This window comes from Podarcis muralis, chromosome 17 (assembly GCF_964188315.1).
Source record: "Podarcis muralis chromosome 17, rPodMur119.hap1.1, whole genome shotgun sequence".
Classification (NCBI taxonomy): Eukaryota; Metazoa; Chordata; class Lepidosauria; order Squamata; family Lacertidae; genus Podarcis; species Podarcis muralis.
This window is the reverse complement of record NC_135671.1, coordinates 36,451,252-36,471,594: the sequence shown is the minus strand read 5'-3', so window position 1 is coordinate 36,471,594 and position 20,343 is coordinate 36,451,252. Positions and strand designations below refer to the sequence as shown.

General features: G+C 46.6%; 1 protein-coding gene across 2 annotated transcripts in view; it reads right to left on the bottom strand.

Moving 5' to 3' along the window:
- GRIPAP1 (GRIP1 associated protein 1) overlaps positions 1-20,343 on the bottom strand; it is a 65,874-nt gene that overhangs the window by 43,889 nt on the left and 1,642 nt on the right. The window contains exons 2-14 of one of the 2 annotated variants that reach the window (XM_028711650.2): positions 17,456-17,522; positions 16,094-16,155; positions 15,899-15,925; positions 14,548-14,655; positions 13,449-13,602; positions 12,241-12,464; positions 10,724-10,771; positions 10,550-10,581; positions 9,984-10,031; positions 8,086-8,185; positions 6,596-6,673; positions 988-1,080; positions 383-517 (exon numbers count right to left, since the gene is read on the bottom strand). In XM_028711650.2, the coding sequence (XP_028567483.2) occupies positions 383-517; positions 988-1,080; positions 6,596-6,673; positions 8,086-8,185; positions 9,984-10,031; positions 10,550-10,581; positions 10,724-10,771; positions 12,241-12,464; positions 13,449-13,602; positions 14,548-14,655; positions 15,899-15,925; positions 16,094-16,155; positions 17,456-17,522 (1,176 nt within the window). The remainder of the gene's footprint in view (positions 1-382; positions 518-987; positions 1,081-6,595; positions 6,674-8,085; positions 8,186-9,983; positions 10,032-10,549; positions 10,582-10,723; positions 10,772-12,240; positions 12,465-13,448; positions 13,603-14,547; positions 14,656-15,898; positions 15,926-16,093; positions 16,156-17,455; positions 17,523-20,343) is intronic. The other variant, XM_028711651.2, reaches the window with a different exon arrangement.

Here is a 20,343-nt window from a genome sequence, read left to right as displayed (position 1 = left end):
GGAATAGTTGAAAGGAAGGGAAAGATATGGCCGGGGTGGGGAACTAGAAGCAGGAAGGGGTACTATAAAGAGATAAAATGAAAGTAGAGGAGAAAATTAAGAAGTCATGGAAACAAACTTTTGGGCAGCGAAGCAGGACCCAAGCCTTCTTTCCTACCTTCTTGCTGTCGTTGCAATCTGAACGGCAAATGTTCTAAAACTGGCCATTTTGCATACTGTGCCCCAAGGGGGGCGGGAGGAAGGAAACGCCTCGTGCTGAGAAGGGCTTCCTCCCTCCCCTCCTGAATATGCAAAGTGGGCCAGCTGACCCCTATATGATGCAGCAGACTCACCCGGGGGCCTCTGGAAAGGCCTGTGAGGAGGAACAGCACCTTGGGCCTACCTGCAGCTGAGTGTTGAGGTCCTCCCGCTGTGCCGCCAGCACCTCCTTCTCGCTCTGCCGCTGCTGCAGCTCGGCCCCCAGTGCCGCCACCTGATCTCGCATCAGATTCATCTCTTGGGTCTTGGAGGTCTGTATCTACATGGTGAGAGAGGGGGAGAGCAGGGGAGAGGGAAGGCTTTTTGAGGAAACCACAGGATGCCTTGTAGACTGTACACCCACCCAAGTCACGCTTGGCCTTCTGGGATCTGGAGGGCCACAGGTTCCCCAAGAGTTCCTTGCCAAGAGGGACCGGCTGTTAAACCAATCTGGGAATTGTGAAGGGAACAGAGGTCTCCTAACAACATTCAGCACCCTTAACAAACTACAATTCCCAGGATTCTTTGGGAAGCGGTGACTGTTTCAAGCGGCATGATGCTGCTTTAACTGTATAGTACAGATGGGGCCTCAGAGCTCTGGAGTTGAAAACAGGGTTTGTGCACATGTATGTGTGCGCGCGCATGCACACACCTGTTAAAAGTTGCCAGCCTTAGCCTTTCCCATCCCAGCTTCCGCTGCCACCCTATACCACCCTCTTGAGCGCTTGCATCCACAGAGGGCCTGGGTACCTGTTCTAACGCTGCCAGATTGGTTCTCAGAGCATCGTTCTCAGACAGAATGGTCTCAACCTGTTCCTGGCTCTCCGCACTTTGGCAAGCAACCTGATGCCCAACGATGTACAGGATGGGCAAAGGATAGGGACCAGAGGGAGACAGGGAGGGAGAAAGAAAGAAAGAAAGAAAGAAAGAAAGAAAGAAAGAAAGAAAGACCAAAGCAGGAGAAAAAGGAGAGAAGGGATTAAAAATACAAAGCAGAACATGGAGGCAGCAGTATTGCAGTAGGGGGTTGTTGTTGCTTTTAATAGGAAAAAGCAGGTTTCCTTTGCTTTAAAACCAAATGAGGAGGGGAAATCAACACGAACTGCAAATTTCAAAGAGACCAACAAAACAAAGCATGTTTCGTACACATGGTTATTGAGACAAGGCACTGCTATTAAAGACTCAAAATAAGCACAAGACATATTTAGAAAAAGGAGGAGTGTTGATAAATGCAAATGAAGAGGGGGAGGGGAAACCTCTTAGGAAGAGAAGAGGCCTAGGAAAAGAAACGTGAAAGCAAAACACGAAGGGGAAAATATCGCTGGATGGTAAGATGGGAGGGGTCAAGACGGAGGTTATGGAGGGGAGCTGGCAAGCGCGAGGCAGGCCCTCCACATTATGGCTCAGGGCCAGGGCATCTGTTTGCCTGCAAAGGTTCCAGCTTCAATCCCTGACCTCTCGAGTTAGGGCTGGAAAATCCCCTGTCTGAAGCCCTGGAGAGCCATTGCCAATCACTGCAGACAAGACTGAGTGATGTGGACCAAAGGTGTGACTTGGTATAAGGTACCTTCCTATGTTCACCCACAGTGCCTTGGGCGCAATTAAACTCAGGTGGAGTTAGAAGACAGAGGGGCTGGACACTGAACTATGAACAGGCTGGATAAAAATCATTTTTTTTTATTTAAATTGTTTTGATTTAAATTGGATTTTTTAAAATTTAAATTGGATTTTCAAAATAAAATGCTTTCGGAGGAAAAATCTTTCTAAAGGAAGTTTTCTATTTAAGTAACATTATAGTCCAAAGGACAATTCATCAGGAAATAAGGATTTGTTTTAAGTTTTTATGTGTGCTAAAACTCAGTCTAAGTTTGCTGTTGTTTTTTAAATCGTTTAGCCGCATCAGTTAACAAACATGGATACATATGCTATAATGTGTTATATATATATATATATATATATATATATATATATATATATATATATGCTTTCGTAGATTTTCACGGGTACAGGAATGCAGGTTTTGGTGTCCTCGGGTGTCTTCCCGTGTAAAAGTTGGGGTGTCTAGGCGACGTTTCGACGAGGTCTCACTCGTCATCTTCAGGCTGGTGCTTTCGGCTTCTTGTTACTGGAACAGAGCAGGATCTCAGTGTTTGAGTTCCTATAAATACTGTGGAGGAGGTGTGGTGTGTAGCCTCCAATGTTCTGGGCAGAGAGGAAGTTCCCAGGCTAGTGTGCCTTTTCTTCTTTTGTTCCTTAATTGCTTGAGGGAAATCTTGAGTGATTTCTTGAGTGGTATCCTGAGTACCACTTAGGTGGGTCATTAGGTGTGGATTAGTTGCTAAAGCCTTTGTGTCTTGACCTCTTGAACTTTGTGAAGAGTTTTTTCTGAGAAGTTTTTTGTGCTCTGGCTTGGCTTCGTGTATAGGGGCGAGCTGTGGCTTTGTGGCCTGTGCCAGCCAGATCTGTGTAGGGATTGCAGGGGGGTGCAGCATCCGGAGGTGCCACCATGGTTTGGCTACTGGATGGTGTCTGTAATTTATCTGTGGAGAGGGTCTGGGTTTGTGTCTGGTGTGGTTGATTGGTGATGGCGTTCTGTGTGCCTCTGGATCTGGTGTCAGTTTTTGTGGGGAGGGCTAATTTCCAGATGTCTGGCAAGCGGGATGTGTCGTCACGCTTGTTCATGTTGTGAGGGTGTATATATATATGCAGGTTTTGGTGTCCTCGGGTGTCTTCCCGTGTAAAAGTTGGGGTGTCTAGGCGACGTTTCGACGAGGAAACGTCGCCTAGACACCCCAACTTTTACACGGGAAGACACCCGAGGACACCAAAACCTGCATACCTATACCCGTGAAAATCTACGAAAGCATATATATATATATATATATATATATATATATATATTGTTATTACGGAAATTATTATTTTTCTCCTTCCAATAAAGTACAGCAGAAAAGTTGTCCAAATATAAACAGTTAACCTCACAATAATTCCATAATTATCTGTCTATGTATTTCTAATAGTATAACCAAATCAGTAATTTTGGATACAACTGTAAAAACTACTCTGAAAATTTATTATTCCAAAAAAGAAACATTCATCTGCTTGTAAATATTAAGATTATACCAGCAAGAATGAGTCTTTCTGTAAAAGAATGGTTTAAATCAAGTCTTACCAACTAGTGATTTAAATCAAGTCTTACTGACTAGTGATTGAAATCGTGATCGAAATTGATTTGATTTAAATCAAATCCACCCTGACCATGAACTCTGTGCTCCAACTGAGCCCACAGGCTAAACTATGCAGCAGGGATAAGGAACCTGTGGTCCCCAGGCAGCATGGCCAATGATACAGGATGATAGAAGTCTAGAGCCCAGCAATCAGTAGAGGGGCCCGGGTCCTTCATCCCTGCTACAAAGGTCCCCAGGACATTGTGCAGCCCACACCCCAGAGTCCTCTTCAGGACAGTAGGAATAGCTACGGTCACTGCTAGGCAGGCTGGCGTCTGGATTGGCCTGAATAGGCTATGGCTAGGAGTCTGGCTAGCAGTTCAAAAGCATGTCAAAGTGCAAGTAGATAAATAGGTACTGCTCTGGCGGGAAGGTAAGCGGCGTTTCCGTGCGCTGCTCTGGTTCGCCAGAAGCGGCTTAGACATGCTGGCCACATGACCCGGAAGCTGTACACCAGCTCTCTCGGCCAATAAAGCGAGATGAGCACCGCAACACCAGAGTCGGTCATGACTGGACCTAATGCTCAGGGGTCCCTTTACCTTTACCTTTAGGAGCCTGGCTAGTTGCCTTTCCCTGATAAATAAGGCTGAGCCTCCACCTGCTCTGTTCCACATCCTGACTCAACCCCCAACCCCACACCTCCCAGTAACCTGAGGTTAGAAAACAAACCCTCCAGTTGATTCCTGACAAAACCACCCACTTGGCAGGATCTCCTGCCAATAGCGCTCCGCAGAAGAGGCACCCTGTACAGTTTTAATAGGCAAGTCATCTTCTAGGCTGATCCAGATGGATTGCATAAAACAATCCAGATGGCTCAAGATTAGTGAGCTAGTATCTACTCCGTTAGAGAAGCGAGAAAACTTCCAGGATTTACTATGCCACTCTAACCAGTAGCGGAAATCCTTCAGGTCCTTCTCCTCTCTAACACAACAATAAATTTCAACTCACTTATGAAGAAGAAAAGCTACCCAAAGCAAAGCTTCTCTTTGGTCAATCTCTCTCTCTCTCTCTCTCTCTCTCTCTCTCTCATATGAGCCCCCAATTCAAGTCTGGGAAGCCTAGGGACAGATCAAACTAAGCCCCAGGAATTTTTCAGGCCACATCCAAAGCTACATGCTCCACAATCCTGTGTTCGCGCCACACAGACTTTGAAACTGGTATAGAATTCAGGATCCTGAGAATCACAGCTTTCCTTAAAAATAAAAACCTGGGTCTTTAGACTGTAAAACTTGGTGTAAAAGTATATGGGCAATGACTGGTGAAATCTCAAAAGCTGGAGATGGATTTCCAGTGGTTAGTGTATGATAAGCCCAGTGCAAGGAACTTGCATGGTGGGACATACACTGAGTCCACACACCAGGAAAGCGTCCCCATCATTGACTGCAACCAAACGCTGACACCAGATTTGAGGGGGCCCGCTATACAAATTGGCACACTCTATGCAAGCTACCTTTCTAGCACAGAATTTGTAATGTTCACGCTTCAAAATTTGTAATGTTCACACTTCCAACATTTTTTTGGCAGGGAGGGAACCATGGGGGCACTAGATTAATGCTACATATATTCTCAATGTATTCTCAATATATTCTCAACTCATAATATAGTTCTTTGCTCCAGAACTTGCCCTGCTCCATAGCTTTTACACATTTTTACATTTCCTGCTCTGATTTTAGAACATGAGAAATGTAGAATGCACCGTGAAAATGAATAAGCAATGGGATTTTTAAGACAGATGTAAAACATCCTTTGAAGGAGCTCAAGATGGAGGAGGGAGGAAGTGAAATTGAACATTTAACACAATAAATCCCCTGTGGGCGTTACAGATCAGAAAACAGTAACTAAAAGTAAAGCACAATCCTTTAGAGGGGAATCCTCTCTCCAACACAATTCACAATCAGTCAGGCAGCCCAAATAGCAGATTGCCTCTCAAAGATATCCCGGATGGTAGCGGAGGTTTAGGATCAGAGTTTTCCTTCTCCTAGAAGGGCTTTCTTCTCAGATTGAAGAGCCCCATCACTTCCCTCTACAGCATGTGCAGAAACCCCTTTCTTGACCATTGGAACCACTATTGTTCTTGTCTGCTCCATCCGCCAGAGACTGTCTGTCTTTCTTTTTTACATTTCAATAATTTTATAATCATTTTAATATTTCAACACTTGACTTCCTTCCCTCTCTTTCTGCGGTTCCTTAAATTTATTTTTTATATTTTCTGCATATCCAAATTAACGTAATTTACTAATTTATTCATCTACTTTAAATATGAAACTGCAGGTTATTACAATAATCCCACCAGCGTTCTTATCTGTTTACAATTTATTTGTAAATATTCAATAAACCATTTCCATTCTTTTATAAAAAGTTTGTTATCTTGATTTCTTATTTTTCCGGTAAGTTTCGCCATTCCTGCATATTCCATAAGTTTTTGTATCCATTCTTATTTTGCTGGGACTTCTTTCCAGAGCCTGTCTTCACATGCAGGGCAGGTCCCTAACTCACCAAGGGTTCGAGACTTTTTAAATAATAGTAGCAATAATATTTTTATTATTTATATGCCAACCATCTGACCGGGTTGCCCCAGCCACTCTGGGTGGCTCCCAACAAATTTTGGGACCAGAAGCAAAATTACGCAAAATACAGGACACAGAATTCCATTTTCTTGGTGTCAAATCTGGCTGCTTCACAAGTAGTTCTGCCCTACCCATCCCAGCAAAAAAATAAAATAATTTCTTACCATAAGACAAAGATACATGTTCAAATGGAGAGATTATTTACTCTGCATAGACCATGGGTAGGCAAACTAAGGCCCGGGCCCAGATCCGGCCCAATCACCTTCTAAATCCGGCCCGTGGACGGTCCGGGAATCAGCATGTTTTTACATGAGTAGAATGTGTCCTTTTATTTAAAAGGCATCTCTGGGTTATTTGTGGGGCATAGGAATTCATTCATTTCCCCCAAAAAAATATAGTCCGGCCCCCCCACAAGGTCTGAGGGACAGTGGACCAGCCCCCTGCTGTAAAAGTTTGCTGACCCCTGGCATAGACCCACAATAAAAGGGATTTATGCCTTGCCAATAAAGTCTGATACAGACCAGAGTTTCTCAACAAAGAGAGTGTGGGGCAGAGGGAACTCACTTGGTCCTGGAGAGCCTGCAGGGCCACCTCATGCTCTTTCCGACGGCTCTGCAGTTGGTCTTTTAATTCTGAGAAGCCCTGTGAAGCGAGGAACAATCTGATCAGGCAGTGAGATTCAGGGGAAGATTTCACCAACATACCAGTCACCGACATACAGGTGGTTCACCCATAAGGACTATGTAGATAAGTAGGAATCTGGCTCACAGCAAAACAGACAAGAGATAGAGATGATATATTCTAGCCTTTACCATTTTAACGTTGTTGTTTTTAAGGCTGTTCTGTCTGGGCTTATTTATGGTACGTCAGTCATTAAAAAAAAGGGTAAAGGACCCCTGACAGTTAAGTCCAGTCGCGAATGACTCTGGGGTTGTGACGCTCATCTTGTTTTACTGGACGAGGGAGCCAACGTTTGTCCGCAGACAGTTTTTCCGGGTCATGTGGCCAGCATGACTAAGCCGCTTCTGGCGAAACCAGAGCAGCACACAGAAACGTTGTTTACCTTCCCGCTGGAGCAGTACCTATTTATCTACTTGCACTTTTTGGTGTGCTTTTGAACTGCTAGGTTGGCAGGAGCAGGGACCGAGCGATGGGTGCTCACCCCGTTGTGGGGATTCGAACCGTCGACCTTCCAATCAGGAAACCCTAGGCTCAGTGGTTTAGACCACAGCGCCACCCGCCTCCCCTACGTCAGTCATAGCTCTCCCCAAATCAAGGAATTCTGTGAACTGTAATTTAGTGAGATGCTACGAATGTTCTGGTGGAGACCCTCAGCTTCCTCATAAAGGTAAAGGTAAAGGTAAAGGGACCCCTGACCATTACGTCCAGTCGTGACCGACTCTGGGGTTGCGGCGCTCATCTCGCTTTATTGGCTGAGGGAGCTGGCGTTTGTCCGCAGACAGCTTCCAGGTCATGTGGCCAGCATGACTAAGCCGCTTCTGGTGAACCAGAGCAGCACACGGAAACGCCGTTTACCTTCCCGCCGTTTACCTTACCTATTTATCTACTTGCACTTTGTGCTTTCGAACTGCTAGGTTGGCAGGAGCTGGGACTGAACAACGGGAGCTCACCCCGTCGCGGGGATTCGAACCGCTGACCTTCTGATCAGCAAGTCCTAGGCTCTGTGGTTTAACCCACAGCGCCACCCGCGTCCCGTCAGCTTCCTCATAGAACCACAATTTCTAGGATTCCTGCGGCAGTTCATCATAGCAATAAAGATACACCTTTATCCATGCTAGGCCACAATTATGCCAAATGTAGATTTCAGAACTGAGGATGGGGTGGGTGGAGAGAAACAGATACAGAGGTGAGGAGCTAGGCTGAGCTTTGAACCCAGAGCTTTGAAACACTTCTATCAACAGGTTTTCCAGCTTAAGAAATAATGGCCCTGAACTCTATTTCTGAACCATGAGGGGCAACCAATGAATTCGTGCCCTGAGCAGAGCTAAAACTGGAGCTCATCCCTTCCAAAGGAAGGGGAGGGCAACTCTCACCTGGTTTGCTGTCTGAAGCTCCTGCTGCAGCTTCTGGTTGCGAACCTGCAGGGATTTGAGTTCATCCTCCTTCCGCTGTTGGATCTCCTCAATTTTGGTCCTGAAAGGCAAGAGGGCTTACTAACAGAGGGAAGGGGGTTCACCAAAATGCACCCATTTCCCCTCTTACTGGTAATTCTCACAGCCATTTCAATCTCATTTTCATGAGGACACAAGAAGTTATGCCTTGATTTACCATTTGCCCAATAACAAATGTTGGAAATGTAATGAGGCTGAAGGTACCTTTTACCACCTTTGGTGGACCTGCCCGAAGATTAAAGCCTTTTGGGAAATGATCTATAATGAAATTAAGAAAGTCCTTAAAAGGACTTTTCCTAAGAAACCAGAGGCTTTTCTCTTGGGCATGGTCGGCCAATCGGTGTTAAGGAAGGATAGGACGTTTTTTATGTATGCTACCACAGCAGCAAGGATTCTTTTAGCAAAGTATTGGAAGACACAAGAACTACACACGCTGGAAGAATGGCAGACGAAGGTGATTGACTATATGGGACTGGCGGAGATGACTGGCAGAATCCGTGACCAGGGAAAAGAGACAGTGGAAGAAGACTGGAAGAAATTCAAAACATATCTTTAAAATTGTTGTAAAATTGAGGAGTGTTAAGATGTCAAGGAATTAGGAAATAGAGAATTGCAGCTGTAATCAATAAGTTAAAAAAGAACTTAAAAGAAATTGAATTGAATAATTAGTTAATTGGAGGAGTTGCTGAAGAAATGTAAAACAAGGATGCAGAAAAGGGGAGGTATGGGGAAGTCCGGGAAGTAAGGTGTATGAAAATAAGATTATGAAACTATACATGTTTATATGTTTGTATGTTTGCGTATTGTGTATTGTTTGTTTTTATTATGTGTTTGGAAAACCAATAAAATTTATTTAAAAAGAAGTTATGCCTTGCTGTTGCTGAACCAGGATCCAAGACCTCTTATGCCAGCAACCAGCAGGCGCTACCACAAACTGGTCAAGCCACCTTCAGCTACAAGAGAACAGGAGTTCTCCGCAGGAGCCACCCAGACTGCACAAACCCCTTGCCTCACGCCCCATCTCACTTTGAAAACCTTCCTTGTTCAGGTGAGCCTTCAGCTTGCTTTCTGCCCAGTTCTGTTCCTGAACAATCCTAACCATGTCTATTCAGAAGTTGTCCCACTGAATTCACTGGGGCTTACTCCCAAATTCAGCGAGGTTAGCATTGCAGCCTTAAGCTCTCTGATTACAGCATGTTGCCCGGTTGCGGTTCGATATTGTGCTGCATCACTATGAGTGTCCCGTGCTCTTTGCATTGCTTGCAATGTGTCGTTAAGCTGCCTTAAGCACTCTTCTCAGAGTGGAAAGTCAAAATGAGTAAATAAAGCACAATAAAATACAGGTGGAGGCTGGGAAGAACACAACATTTCCTGGCACAGTGTAATGCAGGAATGTTCCTGGGCTTCCTGGGTATGTGCCCATGTGCCTTTGCTCCAGCCCAACCAGGCATGCGACGCAGCTCATTCCACCCATTGACTGGCCCTCACAAGCTCACCTTCCTGGTCCCAGCCTGCCAGGCTACAAGAAATGCCACCAGCCTTTCGTGGTCTTCTGCTGGTCAAGGCTGCAGCCACCAGCAGTGACTTCCACCATTGCCTACTGCTCACTTTGCCCCTCCAGGAGTCTTTGCTCCACCCAGGGGACTTTCTGCCATGGCCTTGTCCAAACTGTGAACCAATAATAATAATTTATTATTTATTCCCCACCCATCTGGCTGGGTTTCCAATCACTGTATGTATGTGGGAACCACTAGCTAGGGTCCAAAAACAGCCAGAGACCTACGTTTGGGAAACCCTGCTCTAGGAAACTCGCTCCATACCTGCTGTCATTGTAGAGAGCTTCCTTTTCAGTCTGAAGCCGCAGAAAGCTAAGAAGGTGGGAGGCAAGACAGAGGGAAATGTTAAACACATGCATCAGGGTAGGTTTCCCAAAAGGAGACACTGTCCTAAACACAGCAAGAACTCCCCCCACAGTACAGTGGTACCTCGGATTAAGAACTTAATTCGTTCTGGAGGTCCGTTCTTAACCTGAAACTGTTCTTAACCAGAAGCACCACTTTAGCTAATGGAGCTTCATTCTGAAGCACAGTTCTTAACCTGAGGTTCTATTTCTGGGTTAGTGGAGTCTGTAACCAGAAGCATCTGTAACCCAAGGTACCACTGTATTTTATGCTGTTGAAGTGTTATATGGGAATATATAATAAAGATATGCATATATATAAACCCAAATCAAACCAGTTGCAGAATGTCAGATTCCAGATTCTACAAAGATGCAGAACAGACTCAGCCCTGCCTGTAACACTCCTGTGGGTCAATGCCCAATGACAGGAAGCACACTTATTAGCTGGGTGTGGCAAAAAGTCCTGACTGCTAATAAGAAACTTACCTCTCCTGCTTCTTCTTGAGCTTCTCAGCCAGCTGCACAGGGGAGAGAATGGGCTGTGAGTTCCCAATGGCAACCATGATCGCCCCTCAAAAACATCCATGCCGCCCACCCATTCCACTTTCCCTGCCCTCAAGAAGTGGAAAGCACACACAGGTGTTTACATGTCCTCCTTACCTTGCTGAGTTCTTGCTGCAGCCGGGACATCTCTGTCGTCTTGCATGCCTACAGGAGGCAAAGAAAAGCACACATTTCTCAAGGGTTCAGAGTGCTTCTCCTCCCTCTCTCTCTCTCAGAAAATCCTTCCAGCACCCCTGCCAGATAGGTCTGCAACAGCCTTCACAATCAAGCTGTGCTGGTTGGGGCTAAGGGGAGCTGTAATCCACAACGTTCGGAGCACACCTGGTTGGCAAAGCCTGGTCCATAAGGGAACAGCTGGCTTAGTGCAGCAGCAGGAGAGGGGCAAGACTCGCGCTCTTCTTCTCTACCACCAAGAAACTGGGGCTGACTGAGGGGTGAAATCCCCCAAAAAGGGTGTTACTTTTTTTCTGTATGCCACAACAGCTGTGAGAATTTTATTAGCGAAGAACTGGAAGAAACAGGATTTACCAACTATCGAAGAATGGCAGACGAAGATGATGGACTATATGGAACTTGCCCAACTGACTGGGAGACTCCAAGACCAGAGAGAAGAGAAGAAGATTGGAAGAAATGTAAAGAATATTTGAAAATATATAATTGTTTTGGAAGTGGATATAGGCTGTAGGGTTAGAAGTAGAACATAGTGTATTTTAAAATAGTATTACTTGTAAGGGATAAAATGTTATGATTTTCATGGTAAAAGTAAGTGCGATTAAAAAAATGGTTAAAAATTATGATATATGTAAACCGCTAAAGATGAGGTAAAATGAAAATCAGATAGGGGGGACTTGGGGAAGCTCACCTAACAATGTTTATGGAAAAATAAGGATAAGACAATAATTAGTTTGTATTGTCTGTTTTTCTGTTTGTGCTGTTAAGTTGTGTTATAAAATGAAGAAAAAAATTTGAAGGGGAAAAAAAAGAAACTAGGGCTGACTCAGCCCCCAATATAGACAAATTCATAGAAGAGAGGATTATCAGCGGCTTGTAGCCACGATGGCTAAGCTCTGCCTCCACTGTTAGCGGCTTCTTGGTCTCTGAACACCAGCTGCTGGGAATCACAAGCAGAGAGAAAGGTCCCACTTCCCATAGACCTCTGGTTGGCCCCTGCGAGACCAGGGCGCAGGAGGAAGTGCGCAACAGCCAGGAAGAAATACTGAATGACTTGTAGCACCAGATCAGGGCCAGTTCCCCTGGAGCCCAGTTGGCACAGGGATGCTTAGCCAGGGAGTAGATGGCAGAAAACTGGAGAATGCTTCATCTTTTCCCTTGGTCAGCACAAGGCTTGAACAGTAGCCCTCGGCCCAGAATCCCAAGCTCCCTGCCACATCTTGCTGGGCTCCCACATGCTCTCCAGGCAAGGGTTTCTTGAGGGGAGACCAGAACTGGGTTTAATTTGCTGAGCATCTGAATTCCAGAAGGGGGTGCAAAACATTAGCTCTCCTTGCAGGCTGCTTTTGACCAGCTCAAGCTGCCGCTCCTGGCTAGAAGCCAAAGGCTGGCAGGAGGACGGCAGCAGCACCCAAGGGTGCCTCCTCCACACGCCCACACACCTCGAGGCTCTGCAGCTGCTCCTTCAGGAGTCGTTTCTCCTCCCGCTCCGTCTGCCACTTCAGCTCCACCTCGGACAGGAGCTGCTGGGAGGTGCTGCTGTCAGCTGCCTGCGGCTCCGAACCCGCCTGGCCGGCAGGAGGAGACTCCACGGAGGCGTCGCCCTCCCCGCCACCTCGGTCGTCTCCCTGCCGGGCCACTTCCTTCTCATAGCGCTCCTGCAAAGCTGAGGAACAAGAATCTGTGGGTCCCCAGATTCAACCCAGATTGCCTCCAAAGCCCCGTCCCCATCTCATCCAGTGCCCCTTTGCCCTGCGAAATTATTATTTGAAACCAGCCTTTTGAAAATGGTGCCAAGCGCTTTGCCATCGCTACAGTCGTGGGCCTGAGAAAGACTGGCAAGACTCAAGACCACCCAATTTCAGACCTGAGACAGGATCTGAACTCTGGAGGCTCCAACCTCCCAGCAGCAGGAAGCTAGGGAACCTATGGCCCTCCAAGCGTTGCTGGGCTCCAAGCAGCCCCAGAAAGCACAGCCTATGATCAGGGATGACGGGAGTTATAGTCCAACAATATCTGGAGGACAACAGGTTCCCGTGTTCTGCTGCAGGCAAGTAACTCTCTCTAGACCAGGGGTTGGCAAGGTTTACCTCACCTGGGCTGGTTCACTCCAGTGGACATCCCTTTGTGGGCTGGATCGCGCGTGCGCCTGCGATTTCCAACATCTGCGTCTGCGCAGACACAATTTCTAGCACCGCAGAAGCGAGTCGCCGCACCACACCACGCCGGTTTAGTGCGGGGACTCGCTGAGTGGGTGGCTCAGTTCGTGAGTGGCTCTTGGGCTGGTTAAACCACCCCCATGGGTCGCTTGTGGCCCATGGGCCTTATGTTGTTGACCCCTGATCTTGACAAATACAGGACTGAAGTGACAGTTCAGCATGCATATGGGTTATACAACAGATACATGGTCAGGGCTGGAGAAGCTACAGCCCTTCAGGATGTTGCTGGACTCCAACTCCCATCTCCCCTGACCACTCACTGGCTGAGGCTGATGCAAGTTACAACCCAACAGTATCAAGAGGCCACCAGATGTTCACTCCTGGCTCTTTGGTGCTCCACTTTGTTGGTCTTCCGCTGCATCCAACCAACCACATTTCCCGGACTTTCTTGTGTTTATTCTGAGCAAGCCCAGCCCAATGCAGAGCGGTACCTGCCATGTTCTTCTGCAGTGCAGCATTCTCTGCCTGGAGCCTCAGCAGCTCCCCATCCGCAGGGCTGGCTGGGGGGGCGCCTTCAGGGGCTGCTGGTCCCCCTTCCCGGAGACTCTTGTTCTCCTTCTCCAACTGCTCGATCTGGGCGCACAGCTGGGTTAGAGAGACCAGAGGGTTAACTGCAGGCAACAGCACAGTCTTCAGGGAAGCAGGGAGGCATTCGCAGCTGATCCATCTGAGCAGAAACAGGCATACTGCTACACCGGGATCTTCTTTCCCAGAGGAAGCAGCGGCTACCTGCACCCTTCCGAAGAACAGTCGTTGGAGCCAGCCCTGTTCCAGCATGACGACTGCACAGCTCTTTTGCTCCTCTGACTGTTCTTTGGAAGGGTGCAGGTAAGGGCTGCAACAGCTCCAACTTCACAGGTCTGGAAATAAACCCATGATTGTATCAAAAACTCCTGCCCACATTAATTAACCCACACTATCCAAATTACAGTAACGCTGCGGCTAACAAGGTGCCTGCCACACAGGAAAGCATTCAGTAACTCGGTCTCTATGACTCAAGCAACACGCTATGGGGAGGGAGGAGGGGAGATGAAACCCTGTACTGGTGCCACCTACCAGTCTGACTGGCCAGCTGGGGCACAAGAGTAAAATATATTATTTCATAAACCCAAAGAAAGCCAAGCAATCAGGTAGACAGCTCTTGACAGCTGGTCCTTTGGCACATCTACCATGCTCTCTGTCTGGTACCCTATTTTGTTAAGCTGTGGTCCCCATGAGAAAGGGAGTAATAATAATAATAATAATAAATTTTATTTATACACCCCTCCCCAGTGTAGGGGGACACCAGATCTTGGAGGAGGAAGTATCTCCTTGTGGCCACAGCTGTGGATGGAAGACTAAAAATACAGCATCATATACACAGTTAGCCTACTGTGTTCTGACAACAGTGTGATTCTTGTGCTCCTGTGAAGGTCCGTGCCAGAATTCTGGGTGGCTCATCAGCGACGCTCAATGCCATATTATGCCTCACAGCAGCGCCCTCTGGTAGGCCCCTAGCGCTACTGCAGAAGCAACTTCAGCAGTCAGTACCTTGGACAGCTCCTGCATGAGAGTGCTATTTTGCAGCCTGAAGTCATCCTCCTGGCTGTGCAATTTTCCCTGAAGCATTTCATTTTCACTAAGCAAGGCGTCCACCTCCTGTGGGGGAAAAGAGAGAATTCAATGATACCTCAAAGACAGACTCATCGTCCCTCCACTAGGGGCCAGCACCTAAGCCACAAGCAGAAGATTTGTTTGCTTGTTTCCCAACCACAAGAGGAAATGCCCCTACTTACTATCTTCCTCTTAGCTTCCTGCCTTTCTCCCAGTAACATACAGGGCCACTCAGCCCTGGGCAAGTGGTACTTAGCCTTAGGCAGAGTGCCACAACCTATAGGATGGGTAGCAGAGGTACTTGATTGGACAAGGGTGAAACTGGAAGGGAGGGAAGGGGGAGGAAAACCCGACCCCCCTTCTACATTTAGTGGAAGATGTTTGGAAGGCATTATTCCTACCTCAAGGGTCCACTGCCAGTTCCCAGATCTTTTCCCTACTTGACACTTAAAGATAAAGGTAAAGGGACCCCTGACCATTAGGTCCAGTCGTGGCCGACTCTGGGGTTGCGGCGCTCATCTCGCTTTCTTGGCCAAGGGAGCCGGCGTACAGCTTCCAGGTCATGTGGCCAGCATAACTAAGCCGCTTCTGGCGAAGTTTTTGCCGTGCTTTCGAACTGCTAGGTGGGCAGGAGCAGGGACTGAGCAACAGAAGATCACCCCATCACGGGGATCCAAACCGCCAACCTTCTGATCGGCAAGTCCTAGGCTCAGTGGTTTAACCCACAGTGCCACCCACGTCCCTACTTGACTTAGAGCCAGATATAATGACACAAAAAGTAGCTGTGTCACTATATCCTGAATCTTCAAATGACCCATCTTCCCAGAATGCTAGAACTTTTCCAAGATCTGGGGTGGAGATGGGCTGGGTAGGGAAATCAGTTTTTTTCTGGGGGGTAGGGCTGCTTCCACCTCAGTTTAGGTTATTGATACGTCCTACGTATGGGGAGGCGGACCTTCATCAGACGAAAGGAGGCCTTGCAGAGCAGGGGCACATGAACTGGATCTCCCGCCACCTCACCTCTAGGCCAAGTTTGACAGATGGAAAGGGTCAGTCACCCTACCCAGACACCTGCTAGCGTGGCAGGTAGGTGTGTGGTCTGGCGAAAACAGCTGGGCTAAATGGGGGGACCTGGTGGGCTCAGATAGGCCCACAAGCTGGAGGTGCTCCCCAAACCATTGATAGATGGAAGATCAAATGACAGGTGTTGGTGGGAGAGATGGAGTTGAGCTTGGCAGGATGATAATTGGGAGCACCCACAGCAAGCAGCACATGCAAGAAGCCTTACCTGAGCCTTCTTGCTCTTATTCAGAGCCTGGGAAAGAGAGAAATTGGTTAATTATACACCAACAGGAAGGTGGGAAAACAGTTATCATTACACCCCAGAGTCAGAGTCAATTATTTCTATGGCAGGGTGTACCCACTTGTTCCCATGTGGTTCCCCTACTCCCTCCCACACATCCACTGCAGTGAAGAACTTTACCTTCTGAGCTTTGGTAAATTCCTTATCCAAATAGGTCACCCGTTGCCGAAGACCATTTAATTCTAAAAATATCAAAGGAAAGAGATCAGGATTGAAGAAGTACTTTAGAGAGAGGGCCGCTGGTTTTCTATGTATGATTCTGTACTTGTAGAACACGACATGAACTCTGGTATCTGACACAGAACTCGAATCTCAACATTTTAAATACATGCATATAAAAGAGCAAGTTTCGTGTCCTCTCTTGTAACCGCATTTCAGAAGCAGAGTGTGTGTATGTTTCTGCTGCAGTGAGATGTTTTTCCTGGTCATTGGAAATGACAGAGAGACCACAGGCTCAGGGAGCACGGCAGCAGCACAGCCAAATGGGAGCGTCAGGGGAGTTTCACAAGAGGTAAGAAGGCATAGAAAGATGTTAGGCCTTCCAACAGTGCACAGAGAGAGGTCAGCCAGTCATCTTAAGGAAGGCAAAAGCAGCCAAAAGAAGGACAAAGGACAAAAGAGGATGCCAGTAGCGATTGGTTGAGGTGGAACCCCACTTCCTATCTGATGGCAAGGCTAGAGAGCTTCAATCTGGAGAGGGAAGTTGTCTGTTTGGCAACCTCTTCATCCCTTGTCCAAGGATGTGGGGGGACTGGCAAGCCCCTGGAACTTCAGCATAGTTTATTCTGCTTCTGCTACTTATAGGAAGGTAAGAGGCTGTGGTTAGGGCACCAACACCCAACCCTCTAACCACAGGAAAGGTGATGTGGCAATTTGCTTCAATTTTACAATTTCACCAGGCATTGCCTTCGAAGCATGCCTTTGCAATCATATGGACTACTGGTGGTTTTTAATGAAAGCTGAATTCTGTGATCAACACCAGATCCCATCCCCCCCTCCCTTCTTCTTGTTGTTGTTGTTGTTTTGCACTCCAACAAAACCACAGCACACAGGTAGCCTGGTGTGTACAGAAAATGCCACTCCTACTTAATGTTTTCCTCCTGCAACCATTGTTTTCCTTAAAATTCCAAACTCTACACCAGTTCCGTTGTGAAACACAGAACAGAGCACATGTTACATGTGTGCAACTATTAACATAAATAAATAGGAGTCAAGGTGATTGTGATACTTTAATCCAGCCTTTCTCAACCTGTGGGTCCCCAGATGTTGTTGAACTACAACTCCCATCACCCCTAGCTAGCAAGGCCAGAGCTCAGGGATGATGGGAGTTGTAGTCCAACAACATCTGGGGACCCACAGGTTGAGAACTGCTGCTTTAATCTCAGTTGCAGAACACAGAAGCCTGTGAACAACATGCTGTACCCAGTAACCAGAGATACTGGCAGTCTCAAGGGGGCTGGCAGGGAAAGGTCTGCTTCTTACCAGCAGTGTTTTTGCGGAGTTCATCAGAAAGCTGGTAATTCTGAGTCCGAAGTTCCAGTAGCTGAGCCTAGCGAGAGAAACAGTCAAGAATGAAGAAGCTGGCAGGGCCAGTCAATGCAGAACTCTGGCCAGGTTTGTGGCCAAGAGCCCAGGGCTTTTTCCACTGATCAAGCCGGGAACATGAGTTCCTTGGGAAACAATGCGTGGGGCGCTTTTTGAATTGTGGACAATGTAATCCAAATCTTATTTCATCTGTCCTCAACCTTTAGGAAATAAGCCTGCATTACTCTCATTTTGCAGACGTGAGGCCCAGAAATCATAGAATCATAGCGTTGGAAGGGACTAAAAGGGTCATCTACTCCAACCCCTTGCAATGTAGGAATATTTTGCCCAACATGGGGCTCAAACCCACAAGCCTGAGAAGAAGAGTCTCATAATAATAATAATAATAATAATAATAATAATAATAATAATAATAATAATAAAGTAGTAGTAGTATTAACAGTTCAAGGTGATCAGAGATAGGACTTGACCCGATCTCAGTAACCACCCATTTAAGAAATGACTCTCCAAAGTTCATCATCTCTATAGACTTATTCATAAAGGTCCATGAAATATTATCAAAGGCCTTCTATGCATCTATAAACATCAATGCCCCTTACTTTCCATTTCTCACCTCAAGATATTCTATTATTTTAGTTGTATTCCTTATATTGTCTTTCAACTGATGGCCTGGAAGAAATCTGGCCTGGTCTTGGTGAATTATATCCTTTAATACCACTTTCATGCGGTGTGCTAATATAATTGCAAACAGCTTATAATCCATTAACAGATTGGCCTATAATTTTTAACAGATAATAGGTTCGTTTCCTGTTTCGGGATAAGTGTAATATATATGTCTACCCTGGAGTTTGATATGGGGGATATAGAAGCAGCAATCTGGAAGAAATGGAAAGACTGCCATCAGCCTTCCATATGTCTGCATCAGTTTCCCCCATTTGTTATTTTTGAATGCAGCCTTTCCCAACTTGTGGCCAAAGCTCCCATCGTCCCTAACCCCTGGGTTAAATTTGTTAAGTCGCTTTATCTTGCCCAGGGCAACCCAAAGTGAATTACTACCAAAGAGACGACAACCCCTTCCCCACATTAAAACCAACACTCCAAAACACCTGGAGGGTGGGGGCGCCAGCTTGGGGAAGGCTATTTTGGCATTGAAAGCCTTTATAGCAGCTAGTTTTTCTGGCCACCAAGAAGTGACTCTGGGATTGTGGGACGAGGTGCCAAACACCACGCAGTCGGCCATATTTCACCAGGAGTTCAGAGCTGGGGACTTTCTGGGGAACTCCAGAGGTTGTACTCAAACAACACCCATCAAGCCCAGACAGCAGGGCCAATGGTCACAGCTAATGGGAGTTGTGGCCCAGTAACACTGGATGGTCACAGGTTTTCCCACTCCTGCTTTATAGTCTTAACTCTGTTTGCTCACAACAGCACACCCCACAACTTACATATGTTTTTGATCTGTGAAAGAAATCAGTGTATCAGCTGCCTTCTTCCCCACAAGAGATAGTTGTGTTTCAGCAGCAAAGCAAAAAGCATACATTGTTTGAGTGCTGGAAAGAGTTGCTGCAGGTATCAGAAAGTCAACATAACCAAGTCTGGAACAGGGCAGAAAGAGTCCTTGTGTTTATCACATGACAAACCCCCTCCATGGCTCCTTTCATTGCTAGCTGGTTTCTCCTGACACTGAACTGACTCCCTCAAGGTCCTAAAACGAAATGAAGTGGACCAAGTTTCTTACTGTGTTATATTCATCAGGAACCTTGCTGGGAAACAACTAAGGAAAGCAGCAGCAAGAGAAGAAAGCAAAGGAGGATGTGACACTGCTTCCCCTGCAGGGATGAACTGAGCCCCCAAAGATTCTGGGGCACAGCAAGGTGCAAGATGATGGAAATCAGCAAAGATGCCTTGGCATATATTTATGTATGCTAGGAGGACCAAACAGCAAATGAGAACAAGGCTCCATGAATAGTTAAATAGAAGAGTGAATGGTGGCAGGAGAGGAAAGCTACATCTGCTAGAATCCCCTCTTCTACAACTATTTAAAACAGGTGTGAAGAAGGTTTGACCCTCCAGGTGTTGCTGGACTACAACTTCCATTATCCCTGGCCACTGGCCATACTTGCTGGGGTTGATGGAGTTGTAATTCAGCACCATCTGGAGGACCAAAGATTCCCCACACATGATTTAAAGGGCAAAGGAACTCCATTCTTCGTTCTCTTTGTCTCTTAGTATACAGAAGGCCAGCAAGTCCTGCAAGAAGTGGGGAGGCAAAAGTAGAGTTAGAGCCTGGTAGGGAGGGTTGGGGGAAGCAAGTTTATTCTACTTTATTTCTTAAAAAATATTTAGATACCGCCTTCCATCTGAAATGACAAGATCGTAAAAAAGAATGCACAATGTTGGCAGTAATGGCCGGTGAAGGCCAGAGAAAATAAGTGGGTTTTGAACAAGGGTTTTGAACAACGTCAGTGTTGGTGCTCAGCTTAGTTTAGAGGAGGTGACAATTCCACAGACAGGAAGCCACGAAAAGGATGGGTTTTTTTTATTTTAAAAAATCTGTGAAGCATCCTGAGATCTTTTGATGAAAGGCAGTATATAAATTAAAATAAATAAATTTATTTTCAGTTCATATGAGAATTTACTAATGATAATTTTGGGGGAGGCAACAGAAAGCACACCGAAAGGTTTAAAGCAAACATCAGCGGAGGCTGCCAATTCAAAAGTGCTGTGTTTGATAATTCCCACAGGCAAAGGGCTGGCTTAAAGGTAAAGGGATCCCTGACCATTAGGTCCAGTTGTGGACGACTCTGGGGTTGCGGCGCTCATCT